The following is a 16,372-nucleotide window of genomic DNA, read 5'->3' as shown; positions in this document are numbered from 1 at the left end:
CCTTCACATGTCACATTGTGTTCCAATGTGATGGCAATCAACACTGGTACAAAATAATTACCAGGTGGGAGGACTTCTTCTCACACTCTTAATTTCTGTTTAAATTCTTATATTTAGTGTGGAATAAGACATTTTCCAATAATAGCAAGTAGGGAAAGTTCCGAAACTTAATATCCTGAGGAGAAGTTGAGTTTTTTAACCGCTTCCAAAACCATCTTTTGAGAAAATAGTAGTTTTTTTTAAAGAATTAGTCAAGCAAACCCAAAACTCATAACAAATCAGGAAAGGCAAAACTAAACAAACAAACAAAAAAAAAACCAAACAGAAGAGACAGTAATGTACTTTTTCTCCTTTCTAACTCTCCTTAATGCTCCCAGGAAATAAATGCCTATTTCTGAGAGAATGGTGGAAATGGCACCTGGGAATGTGCTTTGCACATTTAAATATGTTCACATTTCAAAGCTACCCTGCCTGTTGTTGTTATGTAAAAGCCCAGTAAGCTTAGGTTCTGCTGTCATACCAAAAAGCTGTTAATCACCTGGAGGTACCAAATGTTGAATAATTTTTTTAAAATGTGTTTTGCTGACATCATGCCAGTTGTTCATCAGAGCTGTAATTTGAGTATGCAGACAACAGCTGTGTAGCTCTACAGTGATACTGCGTAGAAAGTGCTGGTGTTTAACACTTGTAGATGCTTTTCCCAGGCATTTTAAGAATTGAATGTTGGACAATGGCTTGTGGCATGATTTCTGTGAGAAGCAGGAGGCTCCTGGAGGGCATTCAGTTCCATGCTCAGGCTGGGATGCCCAGGGTGCTGCTGTACATTCTGTCTAGTGCCCTGCGTGCCCTCACTAACGCTTCCTGCAAGCCATGGGCACTTGGGCTGCCTTCTGTCCTTTGCTTTCAAAACAGTTCTTAAATTTAAATGAAATGTTTCCTTTCCTTCTAAATTGGTAAGAGCATGACGAATCTTTGTCTACCAGGCTGAGCTCAATCACTAGGCAATGGCAAAGGTCTTGCCACCAAGCTTTCATTCCCTTCTTTTTCATAATCCTCCTGCAATTCCTTTACCTGCTCTCTCTGTGTTATGAGGAACTCAGAAGTGAGAGTTTCTCATAGCAGGCCTGCTTCTTTATTTCCAGATCTATCTACTGCATTCTCCGTGGAAATCCAATCTGTGGAAATTTACTATCTTTTTGTCTTTTCACAATCAGTTTCCAGAGGAGACAGAAATGGACCTTTTGTCCGTAACTATTGATGGTCCCTCCCATTACTCATCTGCTAGTGAAGGCTCATGCTCGGTATTTGGTTCACCCAAAACTCCAGCTGTCTTCTCACCCGGCATTCCCTTCCAGCCTGAAGAAGGACGCCGGGATGACAGCTTATCCTCCAGCAGCGAGGACTCGGACAAGGACGATGACCATGAAAGGGAGAGGACCTATTTCTATAGGAAACCACCGTAAGTAACAGTCCTGAGGAACCACACAGAAATGAAGAAGATAACTCAGTATGCTTTCAGTGTTCTCAAACTTGAAATATTGAATTTCAAGCTACGAATTCTGTTGCTGATGTAGTGAATACACTCAGATGTGGGTGTGGAAGGCAGGTGAGGTTGTGTTCACTAGAGGTGACTGTGTGGGAAGGAGTGATCCTGATTGGAAGAGGAGGTAATTGTTACAAATTCCAACTCTTGGAACAGAATAAAAAACTTGGAAAGTTGTCGAAGGAACGAGGCCTTTGTCGGGGATGAGCCATTTGTCGGTGAGGGGAGACTCGGACACTCAAAATGAGTGATAAGCAAATTCCATTTATTGAAGAGAGCATCAGACACTTATACAGCGAGTAATAAGCTTATGAATATTCTGTAAGCCAAGCAATCTATTGGTTAAACTATACCATCTACTCTTCCTCATTCCTTAGGGGTTACATCTCTCTTTTCTCATGTCTCTTTCACTGTTTGTTATCCTACCACAGCTAGGCCCCAAGGACACGCTATCTAGCAGGTGCAGGACTTGGAATTAGCCACGGTTTTGTACTTTTCCAGTCTCTAGCAGCTAAATTCCCAACAGAAAGTGAGGCTTTTGACCACAGAACAGGGTGTAGTTCCACAAACTGAATGTGTAAATGTGGCTACTTACAAATATGAAATCGATTGTGTGTGCATATTTTTGTTCCTTTTTTGATTGAGAGTTTAAGAAAAGCTTCGTGGTTTTTTCTGCTACTATTGCTGCATATCAGCTAAGGCCTTTCCCCAAAATATTCTCATAAGATCCTACAATGTGGGCATAGTTTGGGAATGCCTTGTAGCCCCTGCTGAGGTGAATGCCCTGCTGATACGTGCCCCCCACCTGTGCCTGTGCAGGAGCGCCTCTCGCAAGAAAGCCACGGGCTTTGCTGCTGTGCACCAGCTGTTCACCGAGCGCTGGCCAACAACCCCCACCAACAGGAGCGTCACTGGCACCACCACGGAGAGAAACATTGACTTTGAGCTCGATATCAGGGTGGAAATTGATTGTGGGAAGTGTGTGCTGCATCCCACGATGCTCCAGCAAGAGCACGATGACATCAGTTTGCGAAGGTAAGAAATGCGTGCATTGGTTTATTACCAGCAATTAATTATCGCTGCTTAATAACAGCACCATAAGTTGTTCTGGCCCAATGTGGCACAGGAAATTACTTTAATAACATGAGGGTATTTGTTTCAGGAGCTATGATCGGAGTTCCAGGAGTTTGGATCAAGAGTCTCCTTCAAAAAAGAAGAAATTTCAGACTAATTATGCATCTACTACTCACTTGCTTGCTGGCAAGAAAGTGCCATCATCTCTACAGACAAAATCCAGTGATGTGGAAACAACAGTGTTTTATATTCCTGGGGTGGATGTAAAGGTAAAATGAAGGGATAACTCAGCAGGGAGGCAGTGACAATGTTTTCTTTCCAACAGAGTCCAACTGTACATTTCCTTGGTTTTTAATCCTTGTGTCTATATCCTAGCATGAACAGGTCTCAACAAAAATGTCCTTGTATTTTGTGATTTGAAATCCTAATGGAGTAAGAACAGGGAAAAATCTGTTGCTGCTGAACAAAAACTTGATATAATTCTGTTGAGGCAATGCCATGAATCAAATGCTCCTCACTTGATACAGCTTGGCTTTTCTAGTATTGCAATGGGGAAGGACCATGTATTCCATGCTGTACTCCGGGATAACAGTTATACCTCAGGTCCTGCCTGCTGCTTCTAGTCAAATTCAGGAGTGACTAAACATTCTCTACAACTTTTGTTATGTTCTGTGTTCTCAGTAGTAGTCTACTGTGCACATGGAGGAGGTGTGAACTCCTGGGTTCAGAGGTATTTTGGGTTTTTTTGTGTCGGTTTCTGTATTCCTGTGTTCAGTAGTGGAACAGCTCCACCACACAAAGGCATAGTTGTGCATAGGTGGCACAGGGTGCATGTCATGTAACAGAGAGAGAAACAAGCTTTAGTGTTCCCAAATCATGAATTTCCGTTGTTTCTCTGTGTTTTGTTGAATTTTTTAATAGTTTATTAATTTATCTATTTTTTTTACTAAGTTTTCAGTTCTTTTTGTGTATAGGATGTGAATTGGAATGTAATGTATATTACAATGATATTTCTGTAAAAATGAGAAGAAATAAATTTTGGAGGGAAGGAGTGGCACCAAATGGCTGTACAGCAATTGAATTCTTTGTGTGAAGTAACTTGATCTTGCTTTGCTTTCCAGCTGCACTACAACTCCAAGACTCTAAAGACTGAATCTCCAAACACTTCTCGAGGATCCTCTTTGCCACGCACCCTTTCCAAAGAGTCCAAGCTGTATGGTATGAAAGATACTGCCACATCTCCTCCTCTCTCTAGCACTATCCACAGCAAGACTAACACCTTACTTCCTCCCCAACCCCCACCCATCCCATCAGGTACTTATGGACAAATTTCTGAACCTTTCATGGATATTTTTTTCCCTTGGTGTAATCTACTGCCTTTAGATCTGGCTACACCTTACCTGGAGCACTGTGTTTATCCAGGTTTGACTTTAGCTGCAGAAACCTGACCCCAGAAGCAAAAATGCAGTTCATGAAGCTGCATTTTCAGACATTGTTTGCCAAAGCAGTCTCAGTAATATTTTTGTCATAGTCACCATATCCCAGTGTTGGGCTGTCACTGCCTTCTCCCAGTTTTCATTTAACCAAAGAATGTTGGAAAGCAGTGTAAATATCTGTAAATGTCTCACCCATTGAAGGCCTCTAAATAGCCATGATTTGGAATAACATGAGTTCTAATACAGGCTTTGTTGTGTCTCCAATGACTCCTGTTCTCAAGCAGGAGGCTGTTGTTACCTCCTGTTGGATCCAGAGGCATGTAGATTGCATCTCCAATTTCTGAGACATTCGCTCTTCTCTCCTTGGCATCGAAATGCTGCTTTAAACACAAAGCCAAAATTTTGCCAGAACTTGATCACCAAGCACAATTAATAACTGGAAGTTGTGCTTGAGGATTTTATAAATCACCAGAGATGCTGGGAGAGAAGAGTGAAATGGGAATACTTTCCTCAGTTCTCCATGCTGTTGAACCATTAGCTCTTACTCTTTTAGGTGGCCATCCTCTTTGATGACCAGATGTTGCATAGTGGTTTATGCTACTTCACTTTTGTTCTCTACTCTGCCTTTCTAATCTTTGCCTTTGAATTTTTACCACATGATGTCCAGATCCTGAGTCTCGCTGGTTAAATGTCTGTAAGCTCTGCATTTGGTGTGGAAATTGCACTTGTATGATAATGTATATGCCCCCCCCAAGACTGCAGATTGGCTTGTAATTGCTTTATTTCTTTATGCATTTTATTTCTATAAGTATTTATTAGTCTTGAATGGTTTTGAAAAACACCTATTGTTGTTTATACTACTTTTTTATAATAGTACTCTTCCTCTGGAATGGAAACAACTTGTTGTATTGTCTTTGGTTTCCAGTAAGAGTAAGACAGGACCATGTTGTCAGAGACATGAGACAGAATAATTTGCACAGAATGGGAAGTCAGTGTTTTCTCTTTTTTTAACAAATGAAAGGATTTTAATCTCTGTTTTAGTAGTTAATTTCTATATTTGTCTTGGAGAATTTTAAATCTGTGACTCCATTGATGTATATTCATTCTAATAGCTGTATAACATAGAGACAGCAAGTGAGCTGGTACTTATATCTTCTCTGCATATTAATATTTTGATGAGCATGGATTCAAGATTCCTCTTCCACAAATTTACAAGAGAGTAACCTTTTTATTTGTTTATCCTCTGGCTAATTCCAAGCTTTCAAAGATTATAGTTTAGAATCTTTAGTCATTCTTTGCATAAACATAGTAGCACTTGCCATTTGCAGTTTTAATTTTTTGATGTATTTTTCTCTATTTAAACTGATATTCTTTCCAGACTTGTTGATTTAATTTTCCTAATGCCACTTTCATTTCCAGTCAGCTGTGGTTACTTTGCACTGGGTATTTGGAGAAGAACTGTCTGTGTTTGCTTTCAGTGCTATTTTCTAAAAAGTGAGGTGGTGACAATGACAACAGAGTGCTTGGTTGAGAACATGAGCAATGGAATTACTACAATTAAGCCTTACAGACTAATGGTTATTTCTGCAAAGAGAAAACTTAATGGCTTCATTTCTTCTAGCAGACCTGGTCTAGATCTCTTCAGATGATAGAGAAAATAAGAGGGCACAGCTTGATAAGTTATGAAGTGCCTTCTAATGTTGATCAGTTACTGCTCAGTGCTATTACCTTAGGCAAACGTATCTCCTCAATGTTGCAGCCAAAGGGAAAGGAAGCGGTGGAGTGAAAACTGCTAAACTCTACGCGTGGGTTGCACTCCAGTCCCTGCCAGAGGAGATGGTGATCAGCCCCTGCCTCCTGGACTTCCTGGAGAAAGCCCTTGAAACCATTCCCATCACACCCATTGAAAGGAATTACACAGGTCAGTTACATAGCTGTATTCTGGCACTCTGTGCTTTTTTGGTGTTGAGCTGTTTTCCCCTTCAAATTCCACTTTCTAATGAGTTTTTGTACTTGTTAAAAGCTGTGAGTTCCCAGGATGAAGACATGGGACAGTTTGATTTACAAGATCCCTTGGAAGAGTCCACAACATCCTTGGTGTCATCCTCAACATCAGCATACTCCTCCTTCCCTGTAGATGTGGTGGTTTATGTACGAGTCCAGGTGAGGGTTTAACTCAACATTCAGGGGGATAACTTGCTTTAGTCACTGTCATTTAAACAAGCCATGGTTCCAAATTTCATTTTTAAGGAATAAAAGCTCTTGAAGAAAACTTCATAAAGAAAAAAGTCAAGTGTCCCTTCTGAATGCTTTATTTTCTTTCTGCCTTCCAGCCCTCTCAAATCAAGTTCAGCTGCTTGCCAGTATCCAGAGTTGAGTGTATGCTGAAGTTGCCTTCCCTGGATCTTGTTTTCTCTTCCAACCGAGGAGAACTGGAAACTTTAGGCACAACATACCCATCAGAAAGTGTGTCCATTGGTGGCAGTACTCCACAGAGTGGCTCCAAGAATTCAGCTGGTAAATCGGGAGCACCAGGTAATACGTGTGTGACTGTTGACTGATTCAGAATATTTAAGCTATATTGCTGATAAAGGGCATAATTTGAAGTGTATTTGGTCTGTTTAATACTGCTGTTACCATTAAGCATTATTTCATGTTTGACAATGCTTTAAAAATCTGATTTTTTGCCCCCAGGTTCATCCCCTGGGCTCGGCAGCCCTCTGGGCAGGACGAGGCACAGCAGCAGTCAGTCAGATCTGACGACTTCCAGCAGCAGCTCTTCAGGCCTGAGCTTTACTGCCTGCATGTCTGACTTCTCCCTTTATGTGTTCCACCCCTATGGAGCTGGAAAACAAAAATCAGCTGTTACTGTGCTCACCCCAGGATCGGGAGCCTTGGGTACGGAATGACGTTTTTTTTGCTTTGATGAGCGTGATTCAAGTGTGGCACAGGTTTCTGAACTGCAGATTTGGAGGGATCACACAGGATGAAACTGTTTCCTTCCTGCTTGTAGGGAATGTGGATGAGGAGCCCACTTCGGTCACTGGCCGCAAGGACTCCCTGAGCATCAACCTGGAGTTTGTGAAAGTCAGCCTGTCCCGCATCAGGCGTTCAGGAGGCTCCTCCTTTTTTGAGAGTCAGTCTGTGAGCAAAGCTACCAGCAAGATAGACACCACTTTGATCAACATATCTGGTAAATGCTTCTTTCATTTTAATCCCAGCTAATTACAGAACTGCTGTTCCATTGATGGACTTTACTCTTGGAAGATCTGTGTGCTTATTTTCTGCCCCTGCACATGGGATCCTGACTTACTGGGGAAATAGCAGGATGGTTGTGAGTAATTTGCCATTAAAATCCTCCCATGAGGAGTCTGAGGCACATCCAACACAAGCAGGACTCAACATAATCTGTATTCTTGGGTTCTACTGTGTCTTTATGAAATGCATTTTTATCTAACGGCTGGATTGAAGAAATAGCAACACCTTAGGAAAACTGTTTTTTCATGACAGCAGAGACAACACTATTAGCTGAAGGAGAATATGACTTGGTTATCAAAACCTGTTATTACTGGGTATTTTACAACATGTGTGCATGTGCTTTTTCAGCTGTCTGTGACATAGGATCTGCTTCTTTCAAGTATGACATGCGCCGCCTCAGCGAGATCCTGGCCTTTCCCAGGGCTTGGTACAGGAGAAGCATTGCTAGAAGGCTCTTCCTGGGTGATCAGACAATAAATCTGCCAGGTAGGAGACTGCTACTTATCACAAAAAAACTTGTTACTCAAAGAGAGGAGGAGTTTTATAAGCATTTATTACCTGTGTCATATTAAATCATTGGATACCTGTAAATGTATTATGATTTATTCCATATGCAGTCACTCAGAGATGTCTTGTAGGAAATCCTAGACAGAAGAAGTGGTAAAGTAATAATTTAAAGAGCATATTCCAAGGCCAGGTACAATGGGGCCCTGAGCAACCCAATCTAATAAACCCTGCCCGTGGCAGGGTTGGAACCAGATATTTAAGGCCCTTCTCAAACCATTCTGTAGTTCTATGATACATTAAAAAAAAGTAGAAAACTTTGAGTTATGTTAAATGAAATACATTTATTTCTTAGTACTTCTTAGTGTACGTGAGGATATGGTTAGACACAAATGAAATGGTTTTTCTGTATTTCCTGTGCTGCATTTTCTCCAGTAGCATCAGGCCCTGGCACACCAGATTCAATTGAAGGCGTGAGCCAGCACCTTTCTCCTGAATCCTCAAGAAAAGCATACTGCAGGACATGGGAGCAGCCCTGCCAGTCTGCTTCCTTCACTCACATGGCACAGTCCCCCAATGTTTTCAGTGAGCACAGTGCCAGCAGCACTATGTCACCCGGGACAGCATCTCACAGCCTCAAGTCTCCAGCTGTCACAAGATCCAGGAGTGTGTCTGACTCTTCAGTGCCTCAGAGAGGTGAGTAGATAATGACTTGTATCTTTTTTTTTCAAGTATTTCCAGCAGTTTTATGAAAGAAGTATGTCATTACTGCTTTGAAAATATTCTTTTCCACAGTGTCTGGCACTGGAGAGTCAATAGAGAAGGTAAAAATGTCTAAAATGAGTGAATGGAAGTTGTTAGCATATTTTCCATAAAATTTCCCTATCTATGAGTCAATTTCTGTGATAGCTAAAGCAATGCATATTGCAAATCCTCTAGTTCTCACTTATCTTTTCTCATGGTTTTGTGCTCTTTATAAATATTGTGCTTGTCAGTCCTTTTGTAATATTCAAAATGGATATATTCTGCCAGTTTTTCCTAGTATGTGGAATATTTTGTGGAATAATTTACATTTTTGTCTGGTTTTTTTCTGTTTAGATACTCTCTCAAAAACATCAACTCCATTTAATAAGTCAAATAAAGCGGGCAGCCAGCAAGGAACACCATGGGAAACACTGGTTGTGTTTGCTATGAACCTAAAACAATTAAATGTTCAAATGAATATGAGCAATGTAATGGGCAATACTACGTAAGTATAAAATATGATGGAGTTTTAACACTTGGTGGTGTTTTGAGGACAAAAAAGCAATATTTTCCTCACAGACTGTTTACAGTCTGTTGGTTTTTAGCTTTAAAATCCTACCCTTTGCTGTTTTGGACTGAGAATTCCCTCTTGAATACTGTAGTTGCTTAATCCTGAAGTCACATATGCCTAAGCCCCACCTTATTTACTGCTTTCCAGTAGATTCAGTTTCTCTCTTGGCAGCCTGGCAAGTTGTTGTCTATTTTGACCTCTGTTGTAGGTGGACCACCAGTGGTTTGAAAAGTCAGGGCCGTCTGTCTGTGGGCAGCAGCAGAGATCGGGAGATCAGCATGTCTGTGGGCTTGGGAAGGTCCCAGCTGGACTCCAGAGGAGGGGTTGTTGGAGGTACCATAGATGTTAACACCTTGGAGATGGTGGGTAAGTTGGAAAGTGCTCCAGTCAATAAAGGTGATATCACTGGAAAAAGTGATTTTCATCTCTTTAATTCTGTGTTTCTCTATTGCTTTGGTTCTATTTCAGCTCATATTTCTGAGCACCCAAACCAACAGCCCAATCATAAAATTGAAATTACTATGGGTTCTACTGAAGCACGTGTTGACTACATGGGATCCAGTATCCTCATGGGAATCTTCAGTAATGCTGATCTTAAACTGCAGGATGAATGGAAGATTAATCTGTATAATAATCTGGATTCGAGCATGACTGATAAAAGGTGATGATATTTCCTGTGCTTAAAATGTATGATGTTTGATAATGTCAAATTCTTCTGTTTAATACTGCTAACCAGAAATGTGTTTGCTAGAATGCAAAGGGTTCATTGTTTGGTTTTGATTGTGGGCTTTTTTATTGTCAGTAGGGAATTGACAGTAAAAAAACTGTTAATTTTCTTGCTATTTTTAATATCTAGTGAGATATTTGTCCATGGGGACTTGAAATGGGATATCTTCCAAGTGATGATTTCAAGGTCAACTACACCAGACCTGATCAAAATAGGAATGAAACTCCAGGAGTTCTTCACGCAGCAGTTTGATACAAGCAAGCGAGCTCTGTCCACGTGGGGACCTGTTCCTTATCTCCCTCCCAAGACAGTGGCAAACAACTTGGAGAGAACCTCACACGAGCAATGTAAGTGCTACCAAAAAATATGATTCCCAATGAAAATGTTTTAATTGCACAAGTTACCTAGGAGACAGTGTCAGGGAAAAACAGAAAGTATCACTCGCAATTCCTGGGAATTTTTCCTAAAAATAGAAATATGCCAGCAGCTTTTTCTGCATCTTGCCTGAGGTTTGTTGTTCACGTTTGCTCTGCAGTGTTGGATGCAGCCCATCATCGCCACTGGCCAGGAGTTCTGAAGGTGGTATCTGGGTGCCACATATCCCTGTTCCAGATGCCACTGCCAGAAGATGGCATGCAGTTTGGAGGATCCATGAGCCTGCATGGGAACCATATGACCCTGGCTTGTTTTCATGGACCTAATTTCCGCTCAAAATCGTGGGCCTTATTTCACCTGGAAGAACCCAATATTGCATTTTGGACAGAAGCTCAGAAAGTTTTGGAAGATGGTAATTTAAACTATTTACTCATTCCTCTAAATTTCTTTAAATAGGTTTTTAATGATGTATTATTACATGAGAATAAATCAAAAATTGATTTTCTTTGTCTGAATGAAGAATATTTCCCAAAAATATACCATTTATCAAAAAATAATCTGTTCCCTCCACACCTTTACCACAATATTGCCTTATGTGTGGAATAAAGTACATTTTCAAGTGTACTGGCTATGTCCCTGATAACGAGCCTACCGAGTGGATTCGCTCGGTTTGTGTAGTCTTTCCCAGCTGTATGATGAATTTTGGTGATCTTATTGCTTATATTAGTCTTAATATTGTGAAGTTTTATTGTTTGTAGATACTGAGGATTTGATTTCTCTCTTGTTTTTAAGCTTTATACCAGCATTTATACCACTGGCACGCTAATTATTCATATTAAATACCTGTAGGAGAATGAGAGAAAATTCCCCTACCCTCACTAAGCTGCTTTTAATTTATTTTTTTTTCCTCTCCCATACCACGCTGCCCACACCTCCAATGCAGGCACCAGTGAGCACTCCACGTACATTGTTCAAACCCTGGACTTTCACTTGGGCCACAACACCATGGTGACCAAGCCCTGTGGCGCCCTGGAGAGCCCCATGGCCACCATCACCAAGATAACGCGGCGGCGCCACGAAAATCCCCCGCACGGAGTCGCCAGCGTCAAGGAGTGGTTCAATTACGTGACAGCCACGAGGAATGAAGGTTAGAGTCAGCTTCACTCAGCCTGGGGATGGATCTGCTTGCACAGGGAGCTGTTGGAAAGCTGCTGCGTCTCAAGTGTACAAACAACAAATTTGATGGACCTTTTCTAGACACGCTTTTGGGAGAATAAAAATCTTCTCAATAATCTTACAGCAGCAGTTTTACAAGTGACTTTTCTTAACTTTTTTGCCTTGTCCTGATTTAACATCTCCCATTGTTCCTGTAGAGTTGAACCTGCTGCGGAATGTTGATGCCAACAATCCAGAGAGCAGCACAACAGTGAAGAGCTCAAGCTTGTTAAGTGGCTTCAGGGGTGGCTCCAGTTACAACCATGAAACTGAAACCATCTTTGCATTGCCAAGGATGCAGCTGGATTTTAAATCTATTCATGTTCAAGAGCCCCAAGAGCCTTCATTACAAGGTGCAGTAAAACATAATTTGGTTTTTCTTGGTGAAAAAGTATTTCTTGCAAATTAGGAGTTAAAGACAAAGGCAGTGGGCTGATAAGAGGGTTTAATGAGAATTGCTGCAGATCTACAAGAAAAAATAACATTTTGTAGTAAAATGTAGAGGGAATTCTTTTAAGAGAGTGAAGATCGAGTGCAGAGATGGGTTGCTGTAAAAAACAACTAAGAAATGAATATGAACATTTCAGCTACACTGGCTGTTTTCATAGGCTTGGTTTCCTTATATTTTTTAAAATGTTAACTGTGGTCCTTCCTCTCAAAAGTTGCTGATTCAATGAAAATATTATTTTCAAATGATTTGCCTTCCAATTCTATGTACTTTTAGACTTACTGTATGTACTTGTAAGTGTACTGATGCTATTTTTATCTGGCTGTAGATACAAGTGTTAAACCAAAGGTGGAATGCAGTGTGGTAACTGAATTTACAGACCACATCTGTGTGACCATGGATGCTGAACTGATCATGTTTCTGCATGACTTGGTGTCTGCTTATCTAAAAGAAAAAGAAAAAGGTGAGTTGTTGTTCAGGAAGTAACACTTGTCTAGAGCAAATACTCTTAATTCTCCTATTTTTATTTTTAGTTTAGTTATTTTTAGTTAAATACCATCTTTCTTTTCATGAGATGTATAGGCAGATGAAAACTTTCAGAAAGCTTTATTCTTGCTCTTGCAATCCTTTCATCTGTGGGGTCCTTTTAAGACATGCATTTTTCTGATTTCAGAATTATGTACTTTTCTGCCTTTTTAATGTTCAGTTGCAGCATTCAAATCTGGCATGGTCATTCTTAAGCAATATGTGGCCTTCTGCAGAAAATCTGGAAACATGAGGTTGTTCTCTTCTTGTTGAGACTTGTGCTTTTGTTTTATTTAAACTGTGTACAAAAAGAATCCAAGTGAGCTGCTCATGGCTGACTGGTGTTTTTCCTCTCTTCCCCCTTGCAGCAATTTTTCCTCCTCGCATTCTGGCTGCTCGTCCAGGGCAGAAGAATTCTGTTGGTGTCCTTGAGGACAGCTCCACTGATAAAGAGGCAGAGGAAAGCATTACCTACACTACAGTTGACTGGAGGGAGTTTATGTGCAATACTTGGCATTTGGAACCCACACTCAGGTAACAAGCAGCTTTAGTAGCTGCAGTCTCTTTGGCTGTGCATTAACTTCTGGGTTAGATTTTATGCACATTAAAGGCATTGTTGGAGGCGCTTCTGAATTAGGATAGAGTGAACTTTAAACTCATCAATTTCAGGTTTTTCCCCTCTTCCTTTGAGAGAGTGTTCCATTGATCATCTTGAGCTTATGTGTCTAAATCAAGTTTGAAACAATGCCTGTTAGATTTAAGTTGGCCATGAGTAACACTGGGGAAAATTGATTTTTTTTTCTGTATATACAAATGCCTGTTTGCTATATTTATATATTTGAGACTGAGTCTATTTATTGCTTTTCTAGATTAATATCCTGGACTGGGAGAAAAATTGATCCTGTTGGTGTTGACTACATCCTCCAAAAGCTGGGCTTTCACCATGCAAGGACTACTATCCCTAAGTGGCTGCAGCGTGGTGTTATGGATCCTTTGGACAAAGTTTTGTCAGTCCTTATAAAGAAACTTGGTACTGCACTACAAGATGAAAAGGAGAAGAAAGGAAAAGACAAAGAAGAATATTAAAAGTACAATGTGACAACCCTAACTCCATTTGATTTTATCAAAGTGTTTTATTATATTTTAAGAACTTAAATATGGTTTAAAGAGAAACCTAACAGCTTTTTGCTACTCTATTTAAAACTTACATTGTGAGTAACTGTTTACTGTGGTACTTGATACCATTCTGTATTTGAAGTTATTGCATGATCATGATGATGACCAATGTATATTCTGTGAAGGAATAGCTGGAACACTGTAAATCTGCTCCTCAGCGTCCATTTTATGATGTGCAATATGATCCTGCATCTTTACAATACTTGCAGATTAACTGTGAATTTTCTTAAAATTTTACTTGCCATAACACAAACCCCTCGTTGATGTGACCAGTAATTGATTTGTCAATGTAGACTGGTGTAAATTATATATATATATAACTTATGAAACTGTGATTGCCTTAGTGCTAAAAATCATGAAGTTTATTACACTTGTAATAAAATTTAACTACTGTACAGGACCTTTTTTTTTTTGCATCGATCAAGGAAGCTGAACAACGAGAAGAGTGTTTTAAGTGTAACTCTGCAGACTGTGATTGAAGCGAGGTCAAGCCCAGGAGCCGGGAGCTCGGCAAGCAGCCGGAAGGCGGGAAGCGCCGCCCCCACCCAGCAGCGCGGACGCGGCGCTTTCGCCGGGATCGGGGAAGCGGCTGCTCCCGCTCCCTCACGGCTCTGGCGGCTTCGGGTGCCGCCCTTGCCCGGCGGGAGCGGCCCGGGAAGGTGAAGCAGGCGGCTGGGAAGCGCTACTGAAGCCGAGGCGGCAGCACAGGGGCAAAGCTTAGGGGCGCCCTCGCTCCCTCAGCTCCTCCCTCAGCTGCGGCGGCGGCCTCGCGCCTCGGCCGCGCCCCTCACAAAGGGCGGGAAGGGCCGAGAGGGGCCGGCCCCGGCTCCGAGGGACCGGCGGGCTGAGGGGGGAGCGCTGCTCGGCTCTCGGAGGCCATCGCCTCAGGGCAGCCGGCACTTCCTCGGCTCCTCCAGCTTCGTGAACCCTTAGGGGCGCTCCGCCTGTCCGCGGGTGTGAGCGCTGAGGAACCCTCCACAGCAGGACCAGGGCAGCAGGTGCAGGTACCAAACCCTTTAACTGCGGCGCTAGCTTGGCCTGGAAGCTTGAGAGGGATCAGCTTTGCTGCTTTAGTTCGCCTCACTCCCTCACGAGAGTTGTTCTGAGGTGTGTCCTTCGAGGGGCAGGGCCGCCTTAGGCGTGAGGGGAGGTGGTGAAACAAAAGGAGAACTGGCCGCCGTGTGGGGAAGGACACCGGGTCTGGTTTCTACCCCAGCTCTGGGCGAGTTGTTCTTGGTGTTCCTATGAAATAGCTTGACCAGGAGAACTTCTGGGTTGTTTGCAGGTTGTTTTTGCTGCTGGCAGCATTAGTGAGTTAAGTTTCCTTAGGTCGGTCGGAAATTGCGAGCAGCACTGGCTGCTTTGAGGGTGCGGCAATGTTCGCCTTCGACCCCGCACCTGAGAAGATTTTGCTCCCCGAGGTTCTCAGACAGCCAATTTCAAAGGATCTCTCCGAGCCAGTGATTGCAAGGCTGAATCCTCCACCTTGTATGATGTGCAGTGAATCAGGGGTGATGAAAAATCCAGGTATAGTTTGCAGTTTATACACCGAGATTGGCTGTTAATGCTGTTAAAAGTAACTCTGCTTTTTCTTATCGCTGTGTTTTCTTACATGACTGCTTTGGCATCTCCTTAAACTTGTCCCTCCTCTTCTAAAGCCTTTTTGTGCTGAAAGTTTTTTAGCCATTTGTTGTGGGGTGGCCTGTGTAGTCTGCAGCATTACCTGTTTATAAAGTTCAAGTTAACTGTAGAGTAACAAAATATAGAATACGTTCTGCTGCATGAATTTTATAAATAACATTGTGAAAGGGTTTAACTGCAGTTTGAGATGTCCCAGGGTGTATTTTGAATTGCTTTGAGTAGTTGTGTTGCAGTAAAGGCACTGTTAAGACTCTTAAAAGTGAGGATTTCTTGTTGGCTGGGAAGTGGTTGTGCTTGGGTCTATCACACCCCTGAAGCTGATTGTTGCATCCATCCAGTGGTTGCTGAAACTTCTGTCGTGTCTCAGAACAAGGAGTCCTTCTGCTGCCCAGCTTTGTGTGGAAGAAACACAGGCTCCACTGTTTGCTATCTGCCATCAGCAACTTGGATTTGATTGTTGATTTGCAAGAGAGGGGAGGGGGATATATGTTGTATTTTGTTGTAGTATATATCTCTGGATTATGGGATTTACTACAGTAAAAGGTTTGATGCTTGTAAAAGAGAACGCACACACTGCTTTGGAATTGCTCTTGTTGCTAGTGTAGGGTTCAGTACAAAGCAGTAATGCTCCTCAGTAAATTTTGGTTTGCTTTTTTAAGAAGCATCTGAAAAGCTTTTGTTGTTTTGGTTGTTGTTAGCAGATTTTCAGAGAGCGTGTTCAATTCTCTCCTTAATTTTAAAGACATTTTCTTTCTGAAGGAGCTGACACCACCACATTTTCAGCCTTTCCCTCGCAGAGTGACCTGGATTTGATTAAAAGATACAAACAGGGAGTAATAAACTCGGTGTCTGCCTTGCATCTGTTTGCCAAAGCACACCACCTGCAGCTTACATTGAAGGAAACCAGCGTGGCAGGTAAACACTTGTGCTTCCAAATCAAGTGGTGTTTGGGTGTCCTTGAGGGTATCGGAGTTGATTGGGTGGTGCTGAAACAGCCGAACCTTGTTACTGTTGGTGGCGCTGCCCCCGCGTTTGTTGGGTTTTGGCTGCGCTGTCCTTGCCTCCACAGCTGTGTGTGCTTATGAGGTGCTGCAGAAATCGATCAGGTCAATTTGCTTTCATTGTGGCTGCTAAC

At 42.0% G+C, this 16,372-nt stretch overlaps 2 protein-coding genes across 13 annotated transcripts in view; both read left to right on the top strand.

Moving 5' to 3' along the window:
* BLTP1 (bridge-like lipid transfer protein family member 1) overlaps positions 1-13,983 on the top strand; it is an 86,766-nt gene extending 72,783 nt beyond the window's left edge. For 5 of the 11 annotated variants that reach the window (XM_074542027.1, XM_074542029.1, XM_074542030.1 and 2 more), the window contains 21 exons: positions 1,215-1,459; positions 2,363-2,578; positions 2,706-2,886; positions 3,739-3,931; positions 5,813-5,974; positions 6,077-6,216; positions 6,387-6,588; positions 6,748-6,951; positions 7,067-7,246; positions 7,660-7,797; positions 8,251-8,511; positions 8,914-9,064; positions 9,339-9,496; positions 9,599-9,791; positions 9,987-10,204; positions 10,393-10,644; positions 11,176-11,379; positions 11,606-11,800; positions 12,224-12,358; positions 12,789-12,954; positions 13,290-13,983. In XM_074542027.1, the coding sequence (XP_074398128.1) occupies positions 1,215-1,459; positions 2,363-2,578; positions 2,706-2,886; positions 3,739-3,931; positions 5,813-5,974; positions 6,077-6,216; positions 6,387-6,588; positions 6,748-6,951; positions 7,067-7,246; positions 7,660-7,797; positions 8,251-8,511; positions 8,914-9,064; positions 9,339-9,496; positions 9,599-9,791; positions 9,987-10,204; positions 10,393-10,644; positions 11,176-11,379; positions 11,606-11,800; positions 12,224-12,358; positions 12,789-12,954; positions 13,290-13,506 (4,011 nt within the window). In that variant the 3' untranslated portion in view covers positions 13,507-13,983. The remainder of the gene's footprint in view (positions 1-1,214; positions 1,460-2,362; positions 2,579-2,705; positions 2,887-3,738; positions 3,932-5,812; positions 5,975-6,076; positions 6,217-6,386; positions 6,589-6,747; positions 6,952-7,066; positions 7,247-7,659; positions 7,798-8,250; positions 8,512-8,913; positions 9,065-9,338; positions 9,497-9,598; positions 9,792-9,986; positions 10,205-10,392; positions 10,645-11,175; positions 11,380-11,605; positions 11,801-12,223; positions 12,359-12,788; positions 12,955-13,289) is intronic. The other 6 variants (XM_074542032.1, XM_074542028.1, XM_074542036.1 and 3 more) reach the window with 3 other exon arrangements.
* A 136-nt stretch (positions 13,984-14,119) lies between these two features.
* The window catches only part of ADAD1 (adenosine deaminase domain containing 1), a 49,059-nt gene continuing 46,806 nt past the window's right edge, over positions 14,120-16,372 (top strand). Inside the window, exons 1-3 of one of the 2 annotated variants that reach the window (XM_074542038.1) lie at positions 14,120-14,600; positions 14,926-15,123; positions 15,997-16,152. In XM_074542038.1, the coding sequence (XP_074398139.1) occupies positions 14,973-15,123; positions 15,997-16,152 (307 nt within the window). In that variant the 5' untranslated portion in view covers positions 14,120-14,600; positions 14,926-14,972. Of the gene's footprint in view, positions 15,124-15,996; positions 16,153-16,372 lie in introns of both variants that reach the window. The other variant, XM_074542037.1, reaches the window with a different exon arrangement.

This window comes from Zonotrichia albicollis, chromosome 5 (genome assembly GCF_047830755.1).
Source record: "Zonotrichia albicollis isolate bZonAlb1 chromosome 5, bZonAlb1.hap1, whole genome shotgun sequence".
NCBI classification, from domain to species: domain Eukaryota; kingdom Metazoa; phylum Chordata; class Aves; order Passeriformes; family Passerellidae; genus Zonotrichia; species Zonotrichia albicollis.
This window is presented reverse-complemented; position numbering and strand designations above follow the sequence as displayed.